Source organism: Mesoplodon bidens, assembly GCF_964165515.1.
Source record: "Mesoplodon bidens genome assembly, chromosome: 8".
Classification (NCBI taxonomy): Eukaryota; Metazoa; Chordata; class Mammalia; order Artiodactyla; family Ziphiidae; genus Mesoplodon; species Mesoplodon bidens.
The window spans coordinates 80,695,048-80,722,986 of NC_138165.1; the positions used below are offsets into that span (position 1 = coordinate 80,695,048).

General features: G+C 38.5%; 3 protein-coding genes across 9 annotated transcripts in view; 2 read left to right on the forward strand and 1 right to left on the reverse strand.

Moving 5' to 3' along the window:
* Positions 1-2,705, forward strand: part of CARF (calcium responsive transcription factor) — a 77,910-nt gene extending 75,205 nt beyond the window's left edge. The window contains exons 18-19 of the transcript XR_014016439.1: positions 1,264-1,403; positions 1,621-2,705. The gene's annotated coding sequence lies outside the window, so the exon portion shown is untranslated. The remainder of the gene's footprint in view (positions 1-1,263; positions 1,404-1,620) is intronic.
* A 15,855-nt stretch (positions 2,706-18,560) lies between these two features.
* The window catches only part of NBEAL1 (neurobeachin like 1), a 181,770-nt gene continuing 172,391 nt past the window's right edge, over positions 18,561-27,939 (forward strand). For 3 of the 7 annotated variants that reach the window (XM_081241721.1, XM_081241722.1, XM_081241716.1), the window contains exons 1-2: positions 18,561-18,659; positions 19,531-19,810. In XM_081241721.1, the coding sequence (XP_081097847.1) occupies positions 19,760-19,810 (51 nt within the window). In that variant the 5' untranslated portion in view covers positions 18,561-18,659; positions 19,531-19,759. Of the gene's footprint in view, positions 18,669-19,022; positions 19,206-19,530; positions 19,811-27,939 lie in introns of all 7 variants that reach the window. The other 4 variants (XM_081241717.1, XM_081241720.1, XM_081241718.1 and 1 more) reach the window with 4 other exon arrangements.
* LOC308621701 (translation machinery-associated protein 7-like) lies at positions 25,727-26,288 on the reverse strand. Its single transcript, XM_081242397.1, has one exon. The coding sequence runs from the start codon at positions 26,235-26,237 to the stop codon at positions 26,046-26,048; it is 192 nt and encodes a 63-aa protein (XP_081098523.1). The 5' UTR covers positions 26,238-26,288; the 3' UTR covers positions 25,727-26,045.

Sequence of the window (27,939 nt, forward strand, 5' to 3'; positions counted from 1 at the left end):
TTTAGAAACTCTTGTGTTTTTTACATTTCTGTTCTATAAGTACCCTCTAAAATCTTAAAGATGGACGTTCAGCAAAACACGTTTCCTGCCTTTTTGGAGCTTACTTTCCAGTAGGGGGCGATAGACAATAAATAATAAACATAATAAGTAAGTATATATAAATAAATAAGTATATTGTGTGTACTTATATGTATTATTATATGTGTATGAAGTACTTATATGTTAGGTTGATAAATAATATGGAACAAAAATGGAACAGAGAAAGGGAAATACAGGGTTCAGTGTGGAGAGAATTTCAGTTTTAAATAGGGCAATCTGAGTGGCCTCATTAAGAAGGTATATGTAAGCAAATTAGAGAGTAGGAGAGTTAGTCATGCAGATACATGAAGAGTAGTGCAGTAAGAGGGAACTGCAAGAATGGGACGTGCCTGCTCTGCCGGAAGAAGCATGGGTACCTCTTACTTATATGGATGGATGACAAGACAGACTACGTGGGTAAAGATGCTAGTAGGTGGGTACAAGTGAGAATCTGGAAATTATCTTCTGATTAATTCAGTTTTCTCAGTGAAATAAGAAGCAAGGGCCTTAGGGGAGTGTGGAGATTGGTGTGGGGGGGAAGTGTGTTAGGGAGTTGAGAAAAGCTAGTAGGAGAGTAATTAGACTAGGCAAGAATATTATTAATAGCCCTGCTTGATTAAGGATTCATCTGAGGTTATGTTCATAATAACCTCAGCATGTTTGTGTGTTTTTCTCCACTCCTGGGCTACAGTGACTGAGTATTTATTGAGAACCAGATACTGTGTTACCTGCTGGCTGTAAGAAAGATTAACAAAACCTAATCTTAGTCCTACAGGGACTCACAGTGTAGTGGCAGACAGTTAATACAATCAACGAATTGTAAAGTGGTGTGATAAGTATTGATACTATCAATTGTAAAAAAAAGAAAAACCATTTTAAATCAAAGAATTCCAGGTGGGTGAACAATTCAGGTTGTGTAAGGACTAGCAGAAGATTAGTCTAAAAAGGCAGAAGACTGTGAAATACTTGTAAACTCTCACCTCCCTTTGTCCAGTCAAAAAATATTACGTAAAACCTTTGTCTAATCCCGCTCAGATCCTCTTCTTTGAAACGCATCTTAAACCAGATCCCCAAAACTCATGAATATTGTACCTCTGACTTCCCTGTGAGACACTGCAAAGACTATCAAGACAGTATTCTCCCTTACTGCAGTAAGCAAAAAACTCAGTTTTGCTTTATCAACAGGTTATTTTGGAGGTATTTTAAAGGAGCCAATATTTGACTGTCTTGGAGGTCCCATCAAAATCTGGTCAACTTGGAAACAGCGTGTTTTACTGAGGCCCTTTGAGCCTCCTGCACAGGGTCTGTCCAATGACGACGGTGAGGTAAGTTCATATTGGGTTTGAGTTCTGATTTCTTATTTTTTTTTAATCAAACACTCCAAATACAAATGCTAAGTTTAGTTTGTTTAGTTTGAGAGTAATATCTAGGAATTAGAAACTCTTTTAAAAAATCCATTGATCAGTTTGAAAAACTCTTATTTTGGGTAGAAATCTGCATTATTACTAACAGTACTACTGTTTGCCCTCTTCATTTCTTCAGTGCGTCTATAAGAGGAAGTTCATAGGGATGAAGATGGGAGTAAGTTTTGTATGTTCAGAAGGTTTCTCTTCAGACTGGCATCCTTTGGAAAAACTGTCTCAGGTCATTTATGAAAATCTTACCAGAACTTTACTTACTCTTGTTTTATTTTGTCCATTGGAAGTCTAGTTCTCTCTGTAGGGGAGGGTCCCCAAGATACAAGGTGCACAAGATTCGACTTACTGTTGCTAGACTCATAGGTTTATCTTTAGTTCTGTACCCACTCTGGGCTGAACTCATGCATCTTGTCTGTATTTATAGTAGGATCAGAATGTGTCATCTTAACTTTCTAATGATATTTGGAATGACAGTGGTTACTTTGGGGAACTTTTGTTATGAACAAAATTGTTCCTTTTGGGAGGCACTTTGAAGCAAAAAAGAAGCAATATCCCAAACATACAACTGTCTACATTTTAAGGCAAGGGGAAACTTTCAAAATATATTCAAGGGATTATGAAATTGCCTCCTTAAAAGATTCCTTGGCAAAGACAAGGGGAAAATGTGAAAAAATTAAAACCATCTTTTCCAGATCCCTTCAAATCACAATTTGAATGTAATGTCCTTTATTCTACTTTCCTCATCCTGTGTTCCTCCATTTTCCTCTGTTCTGTCTCACCTTCGACTTTTTCTTCTTCCCTTCAGAACAGCTCAGGAGGAGATGGTCTTCTTTACTGAAAAGAGAAAGATTACTTTGTTTAATATGAGACCCCCCTCCCTCTCATTTCTATACTTTAAGTATCAATAACTACTGGCTTTTTAATCATACAAATCAGATTGTCAAGGGACCTGAATTAATGTTTAAATCAATTATAATGACCCTTTCCCTCTCTTTCTCTTTCTCTCCTCTCTTTCTTTCTCTTGCTCCCTCTCTCTCTCCTTCTCTCCCTCCCTCCCTCTCCCCCGTGCACATATGTCAAAATAATTTTCCTGAATCTAAGTTTTCTCTTCTCCTTAATTAAGGAAAGATAATTAGTCTTTTACAATGATAATTTTGTATTTGACTAAAGCTGGCTCCCTCTCATTTTTTCTGTCTGTTCTTCTTTTCCTTTTCCCTCCGTAGGGAAACATTAAAGATTAATTGATGAAAACAATTATTCTGTCATTATGTGCTCACTCTAGGAATAGCTAATGAAGAATTTCTAAAATGGAAAGAAAAATAATGAAACTTTTTGTTTCTTTTCTTTAAAATGCTTTTGAGAGATATTTCTGGTTAAAACTATAAGGAAAGAAAAAAGAGGTCTTGGTTCCAAGATGAAGGGCTTTGAAACAGGATTTAAAGAGTTTTTGTAATTTTATTTATGAATATGAAGTTTATATATTATATAGAAAATTTTAATAGAATATTACTGATAAATAGTTGAATCATTGGACAAATTAGAGTGAATTAATTGTACTGATTTGAAGGACTGAAAAACATTTATCTTCTTCCTGACTTTAATATGTGAAATTACTGCCAACACAGTATTCTAGGTTATATAAGAAGATTGAACATCTCATAATTTAAACTTTCTGTATTTTTGCATTGGTTTGATGGGACAGATGAGGTAGCATTATAGTTAGTATTTCTTTTATGTATGTATGTATTTATTTATTTTGGCTGCACTGGGTCTTCGTTGCTGCCCATGGGCTTTCTCTAGTTGCAGCGAGCGGGGACTACTCCTCATTGCGGTGCACGGCCTTCTCATTGCGGTGGCCTCTCTTGTGGCAGAGCACGGGCTCTAGGTGCGCAGGCTACAGTAGTTGCGGCACGTAGGCTCAGTAGTTGTGGCTTGCAGGCTCTAGAGCACAGGCTCAGTAGTTGTGGCACATGGGTTTAGTTGCTCCACAGCATGTGAGATCTTCTGGGCCAGGGCTCGAACCCATGTCCCCTGCAGTGGCAGGTGGATTCTTAACCACTGCGCCACCAGGGAAGCCCATAGTTATTATTTCTACAAACTGTTTAACATTACAAAAATTAGAATCATGATTAACTAGGTAAAATTATAATGATGGGTATCTTTAAAAGATTTATTATCTTATGATACTTCTATAATATCAAAATTCTTAGGAACTTTATATTTAACTAAAATTGTAATATCTAGATCGTTAGGTAACTTAAATAGGTTAGACAAATATTAAACTGAGTTAATTGATACATAATCTTTGAATACTTAGACAAAATCTAAAGAAAAAAATGAGAGACAAAACACTGGTCACTAAATAGTTTTATCTAACTGTTGTTATTGTACATTTAAAAATAGATATAGATCTACAGGATGTGAAAATAACTTTGAATTTTGTTATATACATAGCCTCCTTAAAATTTATAAAGATAAAATGGCAGGCATGCCCATTAGAAAAATAGCTAAACAGTTCCTGCTTTTCTGTCTTCTAGTTTTGTCTGGGGGAGAACAAATTTGGTCACCTAGGTTAATGCAGCAATTAGGACTGTATTTAGTATAATTTCAAAGAGGTATGAATATGTATGCAAAGTAATTTATATGGTTTGTTTCTTGAAGAAATTGCTGTATGTAAGATGGTAAGTTCATAGAATGCTGAAATGGCCTTCTAAAAGCAGAGCTACAGCATTAACTCAGAGGCAACATTCTGAAAGTTTGAGTGCCATCCTTGGTGCATTAAATCAGAGACGTCTTTATGGTGCTGTGTTCCCAACAGGAAGAATGCATGGGACATTAATTAATAACCAAGGGGCAGAAGCAGGAGTGGCTCCATTTCCCATCATTCCCAATGACACACTGGGAGGTTTTGTGCTTCCCACCCCTTTAATTCTGAGCCCTGCAGGGTTGGAGGTCCTGGTCCCCAAAGGGAGCATACTCTTGGCAGGAAGAACACAGAGTTTTTATTGAACTATAAGATATGCTGATGGCAGTGCACTTTGGAGTCCTTGTATCCAGGTACCAGCAAGCAAGAAGAGGCATCAGCATTCTGGCAGGGGTGCTGGACCCTGATCAGTTGGGGGAGGTGGGGCAGGGGGACTACATGTGGAACCCAGAATGATCCATTTGGGCACCTTTTGGTACTCCTGTGCCCCACTGTAACAGTGAATAGACTCATGCAGCAATGTCAGCATGAGAACAATATGATTGCTAAGACCTTTCAGGAGTTAAAATTTGAGTCACACCACCTGTAAGCCACCAAGACCTGATGAGGTGACAGCTGATGGTGAGGGAGAGCATGCGTACCACTTGTGACCCCAGAGATCAACAGCAGTGTCAGAGGTCCCATCTGAGTTTCCCCTCAGGAAGACAGGCCCACAAGAACCACAGAAGACCTGTACCCTGAAGCTGTGGGTAGAGATGTCTGTTCAGCACAAGAGGTGAGCCTTGACAGCTATGAAAATGACCCACTCAGAGCTTTTGCTTCAAGTGGAGTAATTGACCAGTGGCCCCAGCTGCTATGCTCTGGATCTACCATGGTGCTTGTTCAGAGGCTATGCTTCTCACAGGCTGCTCCCAGCCAGTGGCTGAATATGGCAAAGGTACGAAAGCAGGCCCATTTCTGTGAGGACTCTTTGATGGGTAACTATGGCTTGGGGTTTCCCTGTCAGCCCTGCAGACTTTACCCAGTACCTATCAAATCCTTGCATTGAAAAACTAAAAAATGGCTAAGAAATTAAAAGGAACACCAACAATGCTTCACACTGGTCAACTGAGTCCACTTTGGAACCTGTGAAGGAACATAGGGGTAGGAAATACCTCAGATTAGTTGCTAATTGAAGCAATCTCTTCAGTCCCTTAGTCAACAAATACATATTCAGTGTATTATAAACAGGGGTCTCCAAGAGACACTGCAATATAAGGTAACTATAGCCTAAATGCCCTTTAATATACCATATTCACATGTAACACTCCCCCCACATGAGGAGATTCAGAATTTCTAAGCTTGATTATAAAAATATTTCAGAAAAGTCTTTTTCTAGTCTTCTGCTTTCTATTCTTTTTTTTTTTGGAACTAACTACCTTAAATTATCAACTTTTTGTTATCTTTTTATACTTTATTCAATTTTGTATTGAATACATTATTAAACTTTTTCACTTATTTTGCTTTTACCTAAAATATGGTTAAGTGACAGTACACTTTCTGGCTTTAAGAAGGTGATTAGAATTATGTAAATATATTAACTGTCTTAAGATGATCTTTCCTCTCTTGTCAGGTTCGATTAACATTTGAATATACATTGAAATGTTTTGATATCAGAATTATATTAATACAAAATATGGATGTATTTAGACCTTCAAGAAGAATTTAACCAAAGGATATAGGCAAGAATAAAACAAAACAAAAACATCTAGCTTGTAGTAGCTAAGAAACAATGTGTGACTTTCAGAGTAACAGACTTCTATATCAGTTGTGTAATAGTAATTTTTTATTCATCAGGTCTTTTTATTTCCATGGAAACACTGAAGTCATTTTAATTTTTAATTACACTAGAGTTTACAGTTCCATTGATTTTAACTCTGTAGTAGTAAGCACAGAAGCTAGAGCTTTACCCATTTCTACTTTAAAAATATAAAGGAGGAAAAGATGGTTTAAAATGGTCATGAATTTCATTTAGTTACAACCTGTAGCTGTATATTGATTATTTCTAATTTCACCTAAACCTGCCCTGCAATTTTATAGCCGATTAGTTCTTCTGTTTTTGTCTGTACCCTTTGGCTAAAAGTATTTTCACAGGAAGTAAACTACAATAGAAAACTCAGCAATGGATGCTGGTAGAATAAGTAGTTTGGGTGATATGTGAAATAATAGGAGCAGAGAACTAGTTCTGATCCTTACTTAATTGAGTAATCTTGGGTGAATCAATTCATTTCTTCATCTGCAACCTGGGAGAGTGAGAATGAGTGCTAGGATTCAGTGGTTCTCTGAAATATCTTGGCTCTATGGAGCCCATGGCTTATGGAAGCTATACACATGGGCCCCAGAGTTGATGATACTTCTCATGACATGGTTATCAATATGGGTATCAAAAGGGACTGGATGCAGACCAGTAATAAAAAACTATTAAATGGAACAATTTGTTCATTAAATGGGTATGATGCAGATTTCATAGCTAGGCAGTCTTTTATTTCTTTTCTTTTTGTGTATCATTAAATTTCCTGGTATATAACTTTTACAGGTTCTGGTCCTATTTGATCATGATAATTTTCAGAATGCAAAGGGCAAGGGGAAAGGAACTGACATTGAATAGCTATTATATACTATGCATTGTGTTTTTACGTAATTATCTGTCTTTATATGAGTTCTGTTGGCAGCAGTGAATGTTCTCATTTTATAAACGAGAAATTGAGATTCAAAAGAGGGTAATTCTGTCAAGTATCAGTAAACATTTGAAGATACAATTTAAAATATCACTTTGAATTTTACTGTGAACTGAGATTTAGCTTCTTTCCTATTTATATTTGCTAGTTGTCTTTATCAGTAGTTCCCTTCCTATTGGCTGAAACCCCTGAGGTGTTGTAGATTAATTGCAGAGGGATCTGAGAATCTAACATGGTCACTAAACAAATGAATAATGTGATTTGAGTGTATATATGACTATTTGTTCAACTGCATTAATAAAAAATGTGTTAATTTTAAAATATTACTAATTCTTGGCATTTGCTTTATTTTATTCAAAGAGTGTCTAAATGGGAAACCATTGATCTTAATAATTAGCTCTGGGAGGTTTTTACTTTCGGTGCTTGGTTTTCAGTTTTTCTATTTTATGATCATGGATTAGTCAGCTGCCATCCCTGGTCTCAGTTTGTATGATTGTACGATAGCAGATGATTAATAAAGTTCATTCTAACCCTAAAATCCTAATCCAGCCCTCCTCAAATTTATTAATCTTCCTGAACAAATCTATCACATTTGCATAAGCCTTCAAACTAGAGTAGAAAAAAGAGATTTATACTTTATCAGTGGTATCAATAAATAATAGTGGATCATAATATTTTTAGACCTAGAGAAGACCCTGGAAGTCTCAGTCTTTTTTTTTTCCTTTAAACAGATGAGTGAATTTGGCTCAGAAGGAATAAATAATTTTCCCAGAATCATACAGTTAGTGTCAGCTTTAGAGCTTTAACCCCAAGTGTGCTTTAAAGGTTCAGTGCTTTATCAAGTAAATTAAAATATTTTTATTGTATTGAATAAGTGTTCTATCAGGAAACCAAAGATTAAACAGATAACCGGTTGTCTGAAACATTGCCTTAAAATGTTACTGAGTAAATATAATTTGTTTTTTTTTTTTTTGCTGTACGCGGGCCTCTCACTGTTGTGGCTTCTCCCGTTGCGGAGCACAGGCTCCGGACGCACAGGCTCAGCGGCCATAGCTCACGGGCCCAGCCGCTCCGCGGCATGTGGGATCTTCCCAGACTGGGGCACGAACCTGTGTCCCCTGCATCGGCAGGCGGACTCTCAACCACTGCGCCACCAGGGAAGCCCAGTAAATATAATTTTAAAACAATAAAAATTATTAAAATAGTAAGCTTTCATTGAGGAACCTTGAAAAAGAAAAAATAATTATTTTTAAAATTGAGGAATGTATCTTCTTTAAACATAATTTGGATCATATGCAGTTATAAATACTGCTTTTTAAAAACTGAGCACTACATTGTATTTTTTTATTGCTTTAAAGGTTCTTCAAAATTGTCATTTTAATGGATGCATAATATTGTAATATAGGTTTTTCACATCTATATATTTCATTCCTCACATTTTTTGGACATTTAGATATTTCCAGTATTTTTAATGCCAAATGTTTTTTGTATAAAAATCATTTCTGTATCTCTGACTACTACGTTTTCTGTATAAAAATCATTTTTTGTATCTCTGACTACTGTGTTTTCTGGTTTAATTTCCTAGATTTGGAAATGCTGTTTAAAGGACATCTTATGTACCTAGGAAATCCTGGGAACCAGAGGTTCTCAACTGGGGATGGTTTTGCCCCCAGTTTTTGTCCCCAGGATATTTGGCGTTGTCTGGAGACCTTTTTGGTCGTCACAACTGGTAGACAGTACTGGCATTTATTGGGTGGATGCCAGATGCTCCTAAGCATTCTACAATGCACAATAAAGCTCCCCAGAACAAAAAAGTATCTAGTACAAAATGTCAATAATGCTGAGGTTGAGAAAACTTGCTCAAAATTCATCAACCTTTGGACTCTGAAAGGTGGCACAATATAGTCAAAAAAGCCTAAAATTAAGGAGTTCTGGGTTTTAGTTCTAGTTCTGTCAACCATAAGCAGTATGCTACAGGGCTAGTTAACTCCTCTAGACATCAATTTATTTTTTATAAGTTTTTAAAAAATTTATTTATTTTATTTGTTTTTGGCCACGTTGGGTCTTTGTTGCTGCCTGCAGGCTTTCTCTAGTTGCAGCGAGCGGGGGCTACTCTACGTTGTGTTGTGCGGGCTTCTCATTGCGGTGGCTTCTCTTGTTGCTGAGCACGGGCTGTAGGCGCGCAGGCTTCAGTAGTTGTGGTGCATGGGTTCAGTAGTTGTGGTCACAGGCTTAGTTGCTCTGCAGCACATGGGATCTTCCCGGATAAACTCATGGGGTCAAACTCACGTCCCCTGCACTGGCAAGCAGATTCTTAACCGCTGTGCCACCAGGAAAATCCCTCAGTTTATTTTTAATAAATTGTCATTTAACTTATTTCTCTATCCTCTGTGTTTCCTGCAATGCAAATTAGCTCTAGAGCTGCACTGTCCAATACAGTAGCTATTAGCTACATGTGTCTAAATTAAAAATAAATAAAACTAAAAATTCATTTCTCAGTTGCACAAGTCACATTTCTATTGTTCAATGGTTGCGTAAGGCTAGTGGCTACTGTACTAAACAGCACAGATGTGGAACATTACCATCATGGCGGAAATTTCTATTGGACAGTGCTGGTCTAGAGGCTTGGTTTGATTCAGATTCAGGCCTTGATTTTTTAATATTTAAAATGAAGATATTGAATTACGTGATCTCTGTGGTAACTTCCAGTTTTCTAGTTCTGTGATTCTAAAGGAGAATACATAAAGTAATCAATTTTAATAAAAGAATCTGTAAATGGGTAAAAAATTTTAGAAACACCCATATTCGAGTCAATGTAATCAGAATCAGAGTGTTTGCATTAGTATGTCTGACCGTAGTTTAGACAACTGTGTGGTACCTACTGAAAAGGTATGGGTAAGACTTCTAGTTTTGGGTTCAGCATGCAAGGATCTTGAAAGTTATCACTCCGTCCTAACAAGTAAAGAGTTGAACAAACTGAAAAAACAACAATTCTTCTTAGCTCCATCAGAGATGTGAGGTCACAGGGCAAACCACTACCCGCAAAACAGCAGCGACAGACAGGTGAATACAGAGAACCAAATCTTACCAGAACAGAAACCCTGAGCAGAATCCTCCATAGGAATCCATACTGGGGTAGGAGAAAGTTACCTGTAATTGACAGAACACTGGAGGCTCAGAGTAGAGTGAACAAGTCTGAGAGTTAAAAACTCCAGGAGGTCCCAGTGATGGAGGAGTCTCCCCCAACTTTTTGAGTTTTATTGCGAGGAGGTCAATCAGGTTCTCATAGTAAATATTGGAGAAGAATCCCCTCATGTTTCTGACAGAGGGAGGGGAAAAAGAACCATTTTCGAATAAGCAGAGCATTCTGTTTTTTTTTTTTTTTTTTTTTTTTCTTTTTGGCGGTATGCGGGCCTCTCACTGTTGTGGCCTCTCCCGTTGCGGAGCACAGGCTCCGGATGCGCAGGCCCAGCGGCCATGGCTCACGGGCCCAGCCGCTCCGCAGCATATGGGATCCTCCCAGACCGGGGCACGAACCCGTATCCCCTGCATCGGCAGGCGGACTCTCAACCACTGCGCCACCAGGGAGGCCCAAGCATTCTGTTTTTAACAAGTCTGCCACCAAGAGAAACTATTTTACCAGAGCTGAAACTATTGGGGTTTTATCAGAGCCTAGCTGATTTGGGGGAAGGGGAATACCCAACTGCAATACACTGTAGCCATCCTGTCCCACCTAAGGGTGGGGGGAAACTGAGAAGCATTTGTGAAGTACACAGGTCAGAGGCATAGACTCATTAAAAAGACTGAGACCTAATCCCAGGACTATAGACACCTTCCCCTCCCCTAACACATGACTGCCATATTACTAAAGGTTTCTTTAATTGCAGTTCCTTTGTCCAGTATATCATGTCTGGCTATCAAAAATTATAGAGCATACTAAAATGCAAAAAACACAATTTGAAGAGACGGAGCAAGCATCTGAACCAGACTTATATATGGCAGGGATGTTGACGATTATCATACAGAAAATTTAAAACAATTATGATTAATATGCTAACAGCTTTAGTAAATAAAGTAGACAGCATGCAGGAAGAGATGGGCAATGTAAACAGAGATGGAAATTCTAAGAAAGAATAAAAAAGAAATGCTACAGATCAAAAACACTGCAACAGAAATGAAGAAGCCTTTGATGAACTCATTATTAGACTGGACACAGCTGAGAAGAGAATCTCTGAGCTTGAGATATATCAGTAGAAACTTCCAAAATGGAAAAACAAAAAGAAGAAAAGACTGAAAAAAAACAAAAACAAAAACAGGACAGAATATCCAAGAACTGTGGGACAACTACAAAACATATATGTGTGTAATGGGAATACCAGAAAGAAATGAAAGAAAGGAACAGAAGTAATATTTGAAGCAATAAATACTGAGAATTTCCCCAAAGTAATGACAGACACCAGGGCACAGATTCAGGAATCTCAAAGAACACCAAGCAAGATAAATGCAAAAAAAAAAAAAAAAAGCTACACCTGGGCATATCATATTCAAAATTAGAAAATCAAAAATAAAGAAAAAATATTGAAAGAAGCCAGAGGGGGAAAAACACCTTTACTGTAGAGGAAAAAAGATAAAAAATTAAGTCTGACTTCTCTTCAGAAACCACTCAAGCAAGTAGAATGGAGTGAAATATTTAAAGTGTTGAGAGAGGGGACTTCCCTGGTGGTGCAGTGGTTAAGAATCCGCCTGCCAATGCAGGGGACACAGGTTTGAGTCCTGGTCCCAGAAGATCCCACATGCCCAAGGAGCAACTAAGGTTGCGAGCCATAACCACTGAGCCTGTGCTCTAGAGCCTGCAAGCCACAACTACTGAAGACCGTGTGCCTAGAGCCCGTGCTCTGCAACAAGAGAAGCCACCACAATGAGAAGCCCGACAAAACAAAGAGTAGCCCCCGCTTGCCACAACTAGAGAAAGACCGCTTGCAGCAATGAAGACCCAATGCAGCCAAAAATAAAAAAGAAAAATAAGTAAAGTGTTGAGAGAAAAAACACGAACCTGGAATTCTGTACCCCATGAAATTATTCTTCAGAAGTGAAGAGGAAATAAAGACTTTCTTAGACAAACAAAAATTGAGGGAAATTGTTGCCAGTAGATCTGCCTTGCAAGAAATATTAGAAGTTCTTCAGAGAGAAGGAAAACAATATAGATCAGATACTTGGATCTACATAAAAAAAGGAAACGTCAGAGAAAGAATAAGTGAAAGTAAAATAAAAATTTTTATTTTTCTTAATTGATCTAACAGACAATTGTTCAAAATAATAATAGCAACAATATGTTCAATTATGTATGCTTATGTATGTATATGCATATGTTTACTTATGTATAGTGAAATGACTGAGAATAATGATACGAGGGACAAGAGGGAGGAATTAAGAATACTTTGTTGGGCTTCCCTGGTGGTGCAGTGGTTGAGAGTCCGCCTGCCGATGCAGGGGACACAGGTTCATGCCCAGGTCCGGGAAGATCCCACATGCCGCAGAGTGGCTGGGCCTGTGAGCCATGGCTGCTGAGCCTGCACGTCCGGAGCCTGTGCTCTGCAACGGGAGAGGCCACAACAGTGAGAGGCCCGCGTACCAAACAACAACAACAAAAACAGAATATTTTGTTATTATAAAGTTCTTGCACTGCCTTTGAAGAAGTACAGGGTTTTTTGAAAGTGGACTTTGATTAGTTGTAAAAGTATTTTGCAAACTCTAGGGCAACCACAAAAAAGTAAAAAAAAAAAAAAGAAGTACAACTCATATGCTAAGAAAGGAGAGGAAACGGAATCATATAAAATGCTCCCTTAAAACCATAAAAGGAAGAAAAAGTGGAAGAAAAAATCAGAACAAAGAACAAGGGCAGGGCTTCCCTGGTGGTGCAGTGGATGAGAGTCCGCCTGCCGATGCAGGGGGCACGGGTTCGTGCCCCGGTCCGGGAAGATCCCACATGCCACGGAGCAGCTGGGCCCGTGAGCCGTGGCTGCTGAGCCTACGCGTCCGGAGCCTGTGCTCCACAACGGGAGAGGCCACAACAGTGAGGCCCACCTACCACAAAAAAAAAAAAAAAAAAAGAACAAGGGCAATCAATAGAAAACAGTAACAAATATAAAAAAGAACAAGGGCAATGAATAGAAAACAGTAACAAATATAGTAAATATTAATCCAACTATACCAATAATCATTTTAAACATTAATGCTCTAAATACACTATATAAAAAGCAGAGATTGTTGAGCAGGTCAAAAAACAAGGCCCAGCTATATGTTGTCTACAAGAAACCCACTTTAAAGACACATATAGATTAAAAGTAAATGGATGGAGAAAGATAAAACATGCCAACACTAATAAAAAGAAAGCAGGAATAGCTATATTAATTTCAGACAGAGTGGACATCAGAGCAAGGAAAATTATCAAGGATAAAGTGGGGCATTACATAATGATAAAGGGGTCAGTTTTCCAAGAAGACATAACAATTCTTAATGTGTATGCACTTACTAAGGGAGCATCAAAGTACCTGAAGAAAAACTGATAGAACTGCAAGGAGAAATAGATGAATCCATTATTATAGTTGGAGACTCCAATTATATCAGAAATAGATCCAGGGCAGACGTAAAGACATAGTTGAACTCAACAGCACCATCAGTCATACTGGATATAGTTGAATTTCATGTTTCTTCATCAACAATAGCAGAATACACATTCTCAAGCTCACATGGACCATTCAACACATTCTCGGTACCACATTCTCGGCTCTAAAACACACCTTAACAAATTTAGAAGACTAGAAATTATACAGTGTCTACTCTCAGACCACAGTGGAATTAAACTAGAAATCAGTAACAGAAAGATAGCTCGAAAAAATCCCAAAATATTTGGAGATTAAACAACACACTTCTAAATAAATCATGGTCAAAGACGTAATCTCATGAGAAAGTAAAACATTTTGAACTAAATGAAAATGTAAATACAACTTGTTGAAACTTGTGAGATGCAGCGAATGGAGTGCTTAGAGGGAAATTTACAGCATTGAATGCGTATATTGGAAAAGAAGAAAGATCTAAAATCAATCATCTAAACTTCCACCTTAGGAAACCAGAAAAAGAAGAGCAAGAATATTGAATATTCAATATTTCAATATTGAAAATCAACAAAACTAAAAGCTAGTTTTTTTGAAAAGATCAATAAACTCGATAAGCCTCTAGCCATGCTAACTGAAAAGGTATGGATCGAAGGGAAATGGACAGGACAGAATTTATGAAAGGGGAGGTTGAAAAGCAAAAGTTTGTTCATGTGCCTCCAACCCTGTCCAAGGGAAAACTTTGTTCTCTCTAGCACAATTAAGTATCTGCTTCAGTTGGCAGGTTGCCCATCGTGGGAATGATTGCATGCAGGTTATTATACAAGATGTCACTACCCATCCAGTTAATTTAATTAATTTAACTTGCTCTGAATCAAGATAAAAAAAGCAATCCCAAGGTTATATTTTACCTCCTTATGTATTCTTTCTATGGCAAAATAATGCCCTGAGAGACATGAATATTCCAGTTATCTTGGCAGATGTAATTTTCATTGTTAATTAATTTAGTAACATTCCAAGGCTATATCTGGTGAGGAGAACTGAAATTCCTAACTCTGCCATCAGATTCAAAACTATTTGAGCACAGAACCATCTAGTGGATTTAGGCAGGGCTATTTCAGTTCTTGAGTATGCCTTTTATCATGAAAAGCTGGTCAGAAACATGATTTTAGATAACAAGGCCATATTATTTAAGAAGGCTGCTGAGTAACAGTCTTATTAAGAAAATGTATTCACCTGAGGTTTGTTAGGAGAAAGGTAGCTAGAAAGACACTGGAAGAGGGACACCTAGTGTTGTTGAAGGACCCACTGACAAAAAAGCTTTTCCCCACTCCTGGGAGCCCTCAGAAGCCTCAGCAGAGGAAGGCCGTTGGCATCCTTATGCAGCAGAATTTAACAGACTCAAGAGGGGCCTGGGTCCCACACTTATAGTGTGAGGATAATGGGGACATTGGAGAGGAACAGCTTAAAGATAGGGTGCATAGAAAACCGAGAATTGAGAGAACTAAGGGAACTGGGGATTGCCCAGGAGACACATCTTATTTAAGTCTATGCAGAGAGTAACTGTGCTTGTTTCCTTCTATGTGGTATAAGGAAAGGAATTAACTAAAAAAAGACATAACTCCTGAACTCCCCCGACTCTATCTTTGGGAGACTTGAAACCTTCAGCAAAAGAACTGCTTAATCCTCCACTGCAATTCAGTGTGTATTTTGTCTGAGGGAAAAGGGAAAGGAGAAATTAGACTTGGATAATCCTCGTTCACAGAAGTTTGATGGGTACCAACCTATCCCATTATTGAAATTATTAGATGGAAAAGAGAATCAACCAGCAGATTCCTCAGAGACAATATGTTCCTTGACTTTCTCTTCAGTTCATAGCTAGAGATCTATAGGACGGAAAGGAGGGAACTGCCACACAGGTTACATATATTAGTCCTTTGTGAGTTAACTAGGGGAAGTCAGTGCCCTGGAGTCTCCTTACTGGTAGCAAAGCTGGGGCCTGTCCCTATGATGCAGACCCTAAAACAAAACACTACCATCCTTTGTATCCCAGTAGGAACAGCCATGAGTCATCCCAGATCATGTATTTATCTCTTCCTGGCTCTAACAGCTATAATGTCATGCTTGAGGATTCAATACCTACATGTAGCAATTGGCATGGTTTTGTGTCACATACTGTATCTCTTCGATATCTGTGTCACTAGTCACAAGGGGAAGGTGAAGAAGATGAGAGTAGATGGATGCAAATCCATCAGTGTTACTTCCAAAACAAAGCAAAATACATCTTCTGTTAACTGTGGGAACTTTAATGCTCAAAAGTGTGGTCTGTGGATCAGCAGCATTGGTGCCACTTGGGGGTTTGGCAGACCGCTGACCCACTGAATCCCAGACCTACTCATTTTACCAAGAACCCCAGGTGATTTGTATGCACTTGAAAGTTTGAGAAGCAACATGTACAACAATATTATCACCTTTGTTTATGAACAACACGTTTATTATTTTTGGTATAATTTATACCGATTAAATTTATGTTTTATAGTGCTATTTTTATGATGAATCCAACATGCTGTAAACTAACAGTTTTTAGTGGGAGGAAAACTGGAGGTGGAATAAGTACAGAGACATGTAGTGAAATAGGTAATTTATTTCATTATACAGTATGCAAATGTTTATTGAGCTCCTACTGTGTATAAGACACTATACAAAGACCTGAGAGCAAAGTCCCTGTTTTCATGGTGCTTAATTTTACCAGAGGAAAGCTCACAATAAACAAATAAATTATATGTCATCTGACAAATACTATAGTGAAAAATAGATTAAGGGAGAAAAGGGGATGCTACTTTCTAAAGAAATGTCAGGGAATGCTTCACAGATGTCTTTGTCTGCCTGGACTGCTATAATAATACCACAGACTGGGTAGTTTATAATCAGAAATTTCTTTCTCATAGTTCTGGAGGCTGGAAGTCCAAGATTAGGGTGCTAGCATGGTTGGGTGAATGCCCTCTTCCAGGTCCCAGACTTCTCCTGTATCCTCACATGGCATAAAGGGTTAGGGAGCTCTGTGAAATCTGTTTTATAAGAGCACTAATCCCATCCCATCCATGAGCGTTCCTCCCTCATGACCTAAGTACCCCCCAAAGGCCCCACCTCCTAATACTACGTGTCACCTTGGTGGGTAGGATGTCAACATACAAATTTCGGGAAGACACAAACATTTAGACTATAGCAACGGACAAGGTGATTCTTGAGCAGAGACTTGAAGATTGTGTGTGGACATTTGGGGAAAGAGCTCTCTAGGTAGAGGGACAGCTTATGTAAAATCCCTGAGACTGGAGTGTGCTTTGTGAATTTGAGGAGCAGCAAGGAAGCCATGTGTCTGGATGATATAACGGAAGGCTAGAATAATACTGTAGCTGGAGAAGTTAGAGAGGGAAGTGTGGGAGGAAAACACAGGTCCTTGCTGGGACTTTTAAGTGGGATGGGAAACCAGTGGACGGTTTTTAGCAAAGGAGTGACATCTTATTTCTACGTTAAAAGATCACTCTGGTTGCTATGTTGAGAAGAATACATAGGTGGGGAAAGTGCATAGGCAGAGGCAGGGAGACAAATTGGAAGGCTACTGCAATAATCCAGAAAAGATTTAGTGGTAACTCACATCAGGGTGGTAGTGGTGGTGGTGGGGTATAAAAATGGTTAGAGCCCAGATGTATTTGGAAGATATAGCTGAAAGGATTAGATTGAATGTGAGGTATATAAGAAAGATGGCAAGGATACTTCCTAGGTTCTTGAGACTGAGCAGCTAGGAGAATGGAGCTGCTAATTACTAAAATGGGGGATGCTGCAGCAAGAGTAATTTCTCCCCCTCCCTCCCCCGAAGTTTTCACATATTTTCACATGCCTGCTAGAGAACCAAGAAGAGATCTTCAAAAGGCCTAATTTGCAAACAACTACTTTAAATTAATGTCAACTCTGCCACCTTGGGGTGAAAGCAGCTATTAATAGTGAAGGAATGGGCATGGCTGGGTTCCAACAAGCTTTACAGCACTGGAACTTGAATTTCATCTAGTTTTCGCACATCATAAAATATTTATTTTGATTTTTGTTACGTTGCAAGCAGGACGGTCTGTAAAACCTAAAATATTTACTCTCTGACTCTTTACAGTTTGTCAGCTGCTGGTATTGATGAAACAAGATGGGACATTAATGACGGTATATAAGATTTCATTATACTAGCTTACTTTTGTCTATACTTGTCATTTTTCACAATAAAAGGTTTTTTAAAAATGTTTAGGTGTACTAATCTCAAGAGTCTTCCCCTCTCCTTAAACATCCCTCCCCCCCCCCAAAGTTGCCTATAGCTAGTAAATGCTGCCGTTTTCCTTTTGTTTCTTTTCTTGTAAGAGCTAGACCCTTTTGAAGCCTTGAGTAGTGGTAAAATAAACCCTTTGCACTTGACACCCGGCGACAGCGAAAGTATGAGGCACAAACACGATTAAGGGAAAGGATTTTTGCAGGGGTGTGGGAGCAGCTGTCTGTTCTCACTGTACACTCCCACAACGAATCTCCTTTTTACAAAAAAATCAAAATGAAATCCCCTTTAGTTATCACGGTACGGTTCCCTGCCCTCAGATGACTCGCGGAAATGACGCCATCAGCCGAACGCTGCCTGCTAGTCCCCAGCAGCGGCGGTGGGTGGACGTAAGCACGTCGGTCCTCCTACGCGCCCACCTCGGGGAAGACTGGAGCGCTCCGCCGGGCGCTGGAGCGCTCCGCCGGGAGCCGCCGCACACCGCCGCCGGGTCTTCCCGAGCCGGGTCGACTGCGACTGCGCAGGTATGCAGGGGCGCGGCTTCAGGCCATCCCGCCCCTTCCCAGCCTTCGCGACCAATGAGCAGCTACTGCCCCGGGGCGGGGAAATCCTTAGAGGCCGGAATCATTAGCCGTGAGGACAGCCCCGCCCCTGTCTCCTCCCAGCCCCGCGCCCCGCCTCGCGCTGTCGCCGCCCCGCCTCCCTCTCCCGCCCTCTTGCCTAGCTGCGGGGTGATACGGGGCTTGAGCCTGGGAAGGGGGCAAGGGAGCCAAGTTAGACGTCGGCCTGGCGGCGGCGGCGGCACCACAACCATCCAATGTGAGCGCGGTGAGGGGGAGCAGGTCGTAGGGAAGAGGGGGCCGCGTGGCAGAAATGGGAGGGCTCCGGGTGCTTGGTGGAACGCGCCGTAGAGTGAGGGGCGGCCGTGAGGGGGCGAGGTTGACCCGGGTGTGTCCCGGTGCGGTCGGGAGGGCGTGGATAGCGGGTCGGGGGACACCAAGCTCGCTTTGCCCCCTCTCCAAAGCTTCATTTGGCAGCTTGGCATGTCTTAAGTTTGCCTCCCTTTCGGTTGTCTGGGATTCGAGGAGGAAATTTAAAGGTCCCCCAAAACATTTAGAGGCTTTCCCTGGGTGTTTTCCTTGCCGGTGCGTGCGTGCTCCTTTCTTCTTACTGGATGGAGAGGTAGAGAGGCCAGGTGGGCAGGTCGACTTTCACTCTCAGAGGATTGTCCAAACAAACAAACCAGGAATTCTTCACCCTCCTCCCCACGCCCTGCCCTGCAACACACGACAAACATTCCCAGCAAGTTTGAAGAAGCAGACTAGAAAATTCTGAGGGATTCTGTGTCTTTGAAATATGTCAGTAGTAAGTGTACTTTTTCTATGTTTATAGAAAATGTATGAATGGGAACGGCGTTTTTTCTGTTTATTATCATTGGACACATTTTTTGTTATGAGTACTCATCTTTGAGTTCTGCCCAAGAGGATTCTGACTTTGTGTTGATGTGATATATTGTATTAGCTGTGCTGTTTTCCTGAAACACAAGTTTCTATGAAATCCAATCAGTTGTAAAAGCTTAGCCGGTTGTTGGTGGGAAGTGAGGTAGATAAATCTCTACTTCTGATAAACCTATAATTATTAACATGGCCTCTTTTTAAAGCAAATCCTTGCATATTTTTCTCTTTCACAGATTTATCTAATTGCCCAACGACCACTGATGAAGATAGGTTGGAGTAACTGCTGAAACCGAATTTTATTGACCAGAAGACAGTCCATTTGTTTCACTTCTTTTTGTTTTCCCTACTGCTTTGAGCTTTACTGTAACGGCTGAAAAACTTGGAAAATAAAATGAACATGCTGTGGTCTTGAACTTTTTTTTTTTTTTGAGGAAAAATTAAAGTGCCAGAGTGAAAGCCAGAATGGCATCCAGAGAGAGACTCTTTGAACTTTGGATGCTTTATTGTGCGAAGGTAACTGCTTTCCTTTTTATTTCTAAGTTTTAAAATACTTTGTGATAAAATTTTGTGACTGGCCTTATTAGCACTTTATTTAATGGATAATAGCGTATTTATTCACAGTAATGACCCCAAATTTAAAAACACAGGATTTTCTGTTTTCTACTTTTTCATGTTTGAACACATACACGATATTGGCATGCTCTTAAAAACTGTAGGATGTGGTTTTAATTTGATATTTGTCTTCAGGGATCCTAAAATTATATAAGTAAAATTATGACCTTTGAGAAAAATAAAACATTTGTATTTTTGTTTGTGCTTTTTTTTTCCCTCCCACAAGTGAGAGTACAGATAGAGATATTTTTATGAGAAGAGCATTAAGCATTTTTCTCATAATTAATCTTTTAAATTAAAAGATTATCATATAAAAATGCTATTGATTTGAGGTGGTTACTGTAAGCTTGCCCTGATATTAGCACCTTATAAGTATTGTCTCTCTTGATCCTCACAACAATCCTGTGAGATGGGTATCGTAATTATCCTTTTTACTGTTGGGAAAAACTGATGCAGAGTTTAAAGGGGTTAGTGAGAAGCAGCCCCTTCTGCTTCCGTATATAGCCGGGAACTCACAACTGCCTGATTCAAGTCCATGCTCTTATCCATTATGACTGCTCATTATTTTTCCTTTGTCATTCAAAAATAAGTTTTTCTCCATTCGTCTTTATGTGAATTTTTACATGTTAGCTTTGATTTTAGGTTATTGGAGAAGAAGGGTACTACTTAAAAATATGTTTTTCAAGTGAGGAGCTATATTACTACTTTGAAGATACTGGCAAGGGTCAGAGCAACATCTCTAATTTACTCCTTAAGTTACTTTAGGTTTGTGTGGTGAAGTTCTCAAGTCTCAGCTTCCATTTCTGCATTATCCTGTAGGGCTCCCTTTCTATACTTTCAGCTTTTTAAACAACTAAAAGTTCTTTGAAGTTATTCTTTAACAGATGATCTCAGTTATCTTAATATTAAATATTAGAGCTCACACTGGAATTTTCTATGACTTCCTGGTTTGGTATGTTTACAGTTACTGAACGACATATACTTTGAAATATGTAATATGAATTTTTAAAATAGCTTTTAGTCTTGTGTAATTTAATGCCAGAAATGTCTTTTTAAAAATACCACTCTTCCAATAAAAAAGGGATCCAATTCACCGCTCTTGAAAACAGTCACTAACACATGTCAGCCAAAAATTAAAAATGAATTTTAGTATGCATGCCCAGTACTCGTTTGAAAATTATTTTTTTAAAAATCCATCAAACTTACTAGGTTTTACATTTTCAGAATGACAAAAAGTAAATGGGGTTACACTGCCTTATTAATTAGTTATATTGTTTCTAGGTCGAGTTCATGTTTTATTCAGGCGACACTGTGCTTATTGAAAAGATAGTGTAGTTTGTTCGACAAACACAGAATCTTGTTCTTAATGACTTAACATAAAAGTGAATCCTTACTGTTTTATGAGAATGTCTGAGTAAATAATGAAGGACCTTCATGGTCAAATTTTGAAGCCTATTCTTGGACAGGAAGATAAATCCCATTTTTATGTTTAAGATTTAAATCACTTGTGCACTTAATAAGATTAAAATTTTTTTCAACGGTTTTCAAAAAAATTATTATTTAAAATAATGATTTTATGTTTCACCAGTTCATGAATAAGCTACTTGTAAGCTAGACAACAACTTTCTTTTCTTCTGATACCTTGAATTCCAGTAGCTTCCAAATATGCATCATAGATTTAACACTTCTTTTCCCTAGTGAGAATGATTACCAGATACCTGGTTCTCTACAGTACTTTCTCTCTAGCCTTATTGCTGTCACTCTAGCATATAACCCTTCAAAGCACCTGACTTTCTTTTTTTCTCCTAACTTTTAAGACTTTTTTTTGTACCTTTGACAGGCTTTCTGACTACTTCAGGACTGCTCAGATCTTCTCTTAACTTAGCTCCAGCTAAGATCTCTTTTTGGGCTTGCAATTTTGCAGTCTAGTTTTGGCTTTGTTGCTGCTTTGTTTTTTGACCTTGAGCAAGACTTATCTCTTTGGGTCTCGGTTTTCTTATTTGTCAAGTAGTAGTGTGTATACAAGGAGAATTCTTGTCTAACTCACCATAAGATTTTCATTTATTTTGACCTCTGAGGGACGTGGAGCGTTTTTGTCCTTTTTCTATGGATTATCATATAGAACTTTCTAGTTCATCTTTCTTTTTTTTTTTTTTTTTTTTTTTTTTTTTGCGGAACACGGGCTTCTCACTGTTGTGGCCTCTCCCGTTGCGGAGCACAGGCTCCGCGGCCATGGCTCACAGGCTCAGCCGCTCCGCGGCATGTGGGATCTTCTCGGACCGGGGCACGAACCCGTGTCCCCTGCATCGACAGGCGGACTCTCAACCACTGCGCCACCAGGGAAGCCCCATCTTTCTTTTTAAAGCTTTTATTGTGAAAAATTTCAAACAGGCACAAATAGAGAGGATACTGTACTGAATCCTTTGTATCTGTTACTGTGCTTCAGTAGCTATCAGTTCATATTCAGTGATGTTTCATGTAGAACCCTCCACTACCCTTCCGTCTACCCCTGAATTATTTTAAAGCAAATCCCAGACAACATATCTTATCCATAAATATTTTAAAATATATTATATTATAAGAACTCCTCTTAAAAACATAATCTCAATATAATTCAAATATCTGGTTGGTCTTCAAACTTTCCTGGTAGCTTCATAAATGTTCTTATTTTGCTACTGTTTGGTTGACACAATATTTAAACAAAACATACATGTTGTATTTTGCTGAAAATTTGTTAAGTCTTTTAATCTATGGCTTCCTCCTCACCACACTTTTTATCCCTTCTATTTATTTGTTGAAGAAACCAGATTTTGGCATTAGAATTTCCTCAGTCTGGGTTTTGCTGGTTGAATTCTCTTGATTTTAATTGTTACTTCTATTGGTGTCTGCAAACTGGCAGATCTAGAGACTTGATTGATTCACATTCTGCTTGGCAGCTGGAGGCTAGAATAATTAATGAGTGTCTTGGCCATCAGTGACTTTTGCCTATATGCATTAATTATTTCATTAGGAGTTTGCAAAACTGTAATATTCAGGTTTTATCGTTTATTTATGAGTAGAACCTATATAGAGAAATGTCTTCTCATCAGTTATTTGATGACAGTTCCTTAAAGGGAAGGCAGGCAAAATAAACTTTTATTCTTTCTGTTTGTTTTCAGAATAATGACTTGATTGCTAGCATCCTCCAAAGGTGACCAATTATTTTTCTTGAGTATCAGGTTCATCCTTAATGATTAAAATTTAAACATTGTCTATTATTTTGCTGCCCTGTTTGGTATGCTATTCATATCAAACACTGTATACATACCTGATTAAAGAAGACGACTTTGAAGATTTATGAAGGTCTGCTTCAGGGCAATATGTATGGTTAAGACATCTTTTGTATTTGCTACAGTGCTAACCTCAGCACGTGTATTCCACAGTGTGTTAGCAATAGATGAACATTAAGGTGCCATCATAGAGTTCTATGTAAAGTGATGTTTTAAAGGTTGCCACTGAGCATTATGAAAGTTCAATAGGTATTTAAATAGGACTGTATCAGAAATAACCCTTAGATAATTCTGTTGGGTCAAAGGAATACTAAGGAGATATATAAATATGTCTTCTTCCCATTAATCTGGGTTTAGTTGCAACCCTAAATACTAGTGATTAAAGTTTTTAAAGTAGAATTAAAATAAATTCCTGGTTTCAGAGTTTACCAGATGGGTCCCTGTATATTAAATGCAATATTTCAAAAGAATTTGGGTAAAAAACTTTGCAGTTTGTTTTTTTAACCAAAGTTTTCAGGTCTAACTTTTCACTTTCTAGGAATAGGATTTAATTGCATTGTTAAGAACATGCATCTTCCTAGTAGGTTATTTATTAACCTCATATAGTTGTTATTACATAGTAGAGGCAGGATGATTTCTGATTACCCAGCATTCCTGCTCTATACAGGGTCTTTCACTAATGTATTAGGCTACTAATTTAAGTTATGTAGTCTGAACTTTTCTTGCCTCCAGTCATCCCCACCCAGGGTCAAGGATTTCATCAACTGTGCATTTCATATAGCTCTTATAAGTTAAACATTAACTTGGAAACAGGTTTAATTTTGTATCTGGATTTTAGTTCAGTAGTTAACTACTTCTCATCTGAGCATACTTTTCTCATGTGTAGAAGGTAACTTTATTTTTTAATATCTAAAGATTTTAGTTTATATTATCTGTGTTAGGCACCATGTAATTCCCTGTTTCTTTTGACATTATTTCTTAATGTGCTTGTGGTAAGAGAGATGGCGCTGAAAACAATTTTGGTTTCTACATTATCATACAACTTTTTGGAATTCGTATGTTGCATAGAACAGATACGTACGTATCCCTGTCTCCACTGCTCCCCTTAGGCATAAGGATATATTTCTGTTCAACATTTAGCCTTTTGGTAGCGCTACAGTTGGTCACCAAAATATGCAGAAGAAACTGGGTCCTCAGATTCTTTGATAAGATTAAGTCATTTTTGTTCTGTGTAATGGAAAGTGTCAAATGCATTAACTCAGTAAAAAGATACAAAGTGAGTAAAAACATGACGTTTTGAAATGTGGCAATGTGGGTTAAAATTCATGGTTCATTTTTGTCACTAGCTTTTTTTTTTTTTTTTTGAGGTTCAATTTACACTGAAAAATTTTGTGAAACTTCAGAATTAGAGCCAAGATTTAGTCCCAATTCTGTTTCTGATTTTAAGGACCCAAAGACAGGTTACCTAGTTTCTTTGTTTCAGTTTTTTCATGTGTCAGATGGAAAAAATAATTATTTTGCCTATCTTTCAAGGTTGTTGAGAAGAAAATGAATTGAGTGTATTTAAATGCACTTTAAGGGTAAGCTAAGAAATATAAAACATAATCTTTATTAGCAAGTAAAGAATACGTATATGAGCATGAGAGTATGTGTATCAAGATTATTTCCATTTTGTCTTTATATGGTATAATGATAGTGGGAAATACTCTCTTGTCTTTTTACCAGTAGTGATGAAGCTGTGCTCATGAACGTCTTAATTTTTATTTTATTTTATTTTTAAATTAATTAATTTTTGGCTGCATTGGGTCTTTGTTGCTGCACACGGGCTTTCTCTAGTTGCAGTGAGTGGGGGCTACTCTTCGTTGAGGTGTGCAGGCTTCTCATTGCAATGGTTTCTGTTGCAGAGCACGGGCTCTAGGTGCGCAGGCTTCAGTAGTTGTGGCACGTGGGCTCTGTAATTGTGGCACACGGGCTTAGTTGCTTCACGGCATGTGGGATCTTCCTGGACCAGGGCTCAAACCCGTGTCCCCTGCATTGGCAGGAGGATTCTTAACCACTGTGCCACCAGGGAAGTCCCTCCATCTTAATTTCTAATCTGTATTTATTTTTGCTTTCTAGCATAGCACTTAATTATCCCAGTAATGATTGGAGACTTTTTTTTTACTCTAAACCAAGTTTGTTTTGGATCTTGGTGATGCTCCATTTCCTGCTGTTGCCCTTTGTCCTGCTAAATCTGGAATATGACTGAAATAGATAGTTTTGCAATGAGCTCAGAGTAAACTTCCTTTTCAGAATAAAAGTTTTGCTTCATAAGGAAAACAGAATTTAGAGGTGTTTTATTCAGATAAAAAGGCATGTACCTCTTTTTATATATAGATTTGGAAAAAAACGGATGAATGAATATTCTTCTAATGAGAAAATTGTAATTTATTGATACAATTTTGGTTGTAATTGTAAGTGAAACTTTTGGCAAGGCGTATCAATATACATCAACCCTTATAATTTAGCCCCCTTTTTTTTTCATTTCAAATGAGTTGGTTTAATTCCAGGTGGTACAGAATTCAGGATAGGACAGGGGCTTAAGAATACAATTTGGCAGGATTCTGGGCTGGGTTTATGTGGATCTCATAGCTGAGGTAGAAATGGCTGAGAGGAACTAAAGACAAGATGAGCCACTGTATGATTTTTTGTTTTTTGTTTTTTTTTTTACAAAAGTTTATTCTTAAACGTGCAGTAGGTTCCAAGACAACACTTATTCTAGCTATGGGTAGCAACAGATGTTATGGCAGGGAATCCAGATGTTTAATCCAGATGTTTAAACAGGAATGGAATTAAGGATCATCATTGCTTCAGGTACAAGGAGCAGCCTACTTTTTGCCAGATTTCTTAATTCCACCTGTGACCAGGGGGCCTTTCCCCATGGCCTTTGCTTTTAGCTCAAGTTTCTTTTGCTCTTCCTTCTGTTTCTGCTTGAATGCCTTATCTTCCTCATCCATATCCTTGGCTTGCTTCTTGGGCTGCTTCAGGGGCTTCTTCTTGCCACCTTCGCGGCCCGACATGGCGCCTGCTGGTCTTTCCCCCAGCCCTGCCACCGCAACCCTTTTTTTTTTTTTTTTGCGGTACGCGGGCCTCTCACTGTTGTGGCCTCTTCCGGTGCGGTGCACAGGCTCCGGACGCGCAGGCTCAGCGGCCACGGCTCACGGGCCCAGCCGCTCCGCGGCATGTGGGATCCTCCCGGACCGGGGCACGAACCTGCGTCCCCCGCATCGGCCGGCAGACTCCCAACCACTGCGCCACCAGGGAAGCCCCGCAACCCATTTTTAATAAGTCTTTGGTATGTGCAAAGTGTAGATAGAAATAGCCCTCAATTTACTCTGGCTTAATAATGACTTTGTATATAAAGAAAGTAATGTTGTTTGACTCTAAGGCAAAACAAAACAAAATCATCAGCTTAGTAGTATTGGTTACATGTTCATTTTAGGAAGTTAGATGTGAAGGAAAGCAAGAAATGAGTATTTTTTGTCAATAGATGTGAGATTTGCCCTTAGGAAAAGAATATTACTACCTTTGTGGTTTGACTTAAGGAGCTTATGCACTACTCTAAAAAGTTGTTAAGATGAATGAAAATTTTTTATTATTCTCTCCTTTTGAATATCAAAATTTAAATTTCCCTGGTAGAAGGTTGAATTGATAGCCCTTCAATGTGTAGATATGGAGGAAGAGGGAAAAGGAAGAGCCTAAAATAATTTTCAGGTTTTTTGGTTTTGCAGACTGGTACTAGGTCATCCCATTCATCAAGTTAGCTAGTGCAAGTTCACTAGGTTTTCAGGTAAACATGTGAGTTTGCAGTGCCTGGGGGATATCTAGGTAGAGAAACACCCCACGGAATGGAGTTCAGAAGGCTGTCTATGCTGGAAATAAAGATTTGAGTGTTGTCATACTGGCAATTATTGAAGAGTTACATGAGAGTAAGAAGGGAAGAGGCTCAAAAGTCAGGGAGTTCTGAAGAATATTATCTTTTAAGAGGAGGATAGAGGAAGAAGAGTCAGGAGTTTGAATGGGAGGAGAGCCAGGAGTGAGTGGTTGCCTCAGAAAGTAGAGGGATGTCAAATTCAACATAGCTTTGAAGAAAAGCATTATGGAGTGTGTATTGGATTCCACAGTTAAGAGATTATTGGTGGCTTTAGCAAAGTAGTTCTAAAAAGAGTGGGGAAAAAAGATGTTAAAAACACAAGCCCCCATTTTATTTTTAAATTGAATTCAACAGACTTAAAATCACTGACAAACTGCTATTAAAGTTTTAAAATGTTTACTCTTGATTTTTGTACTTATCTGGCCAAGGACCTTTCAAACTTATTCTTAACTATATCTAAGGAATATCAGCATTTTCTTTTAATTTATGTCTTGTGACTTAGATTTAAACTGGTAAAATTATTCTTTGGTTGAACCAAAGCATTAACTGATCCATACATTTCACACAAAAGTCATTCAAGCATTTCAAAGCAGTTTGTCTCTAAAAAACCCCCAGTGTTTTGTTTGATGCCTTTAATTTAACTACTACATGATCTTTCCTGATAATAAACTTTAGAATAGTAGGAAAGATATGTACTATTTCAATTTATGGTGTCATTGTCAGGTGGGTTTATACTTTTTTATTGAATAATTTTGGCTTATGATTTTTGTCAAAATATAACATTTAACTAAGTTTTAAAATATAAAATTTCATTTTGTAATGAATGAACCTCATTTGAAGCATGACAA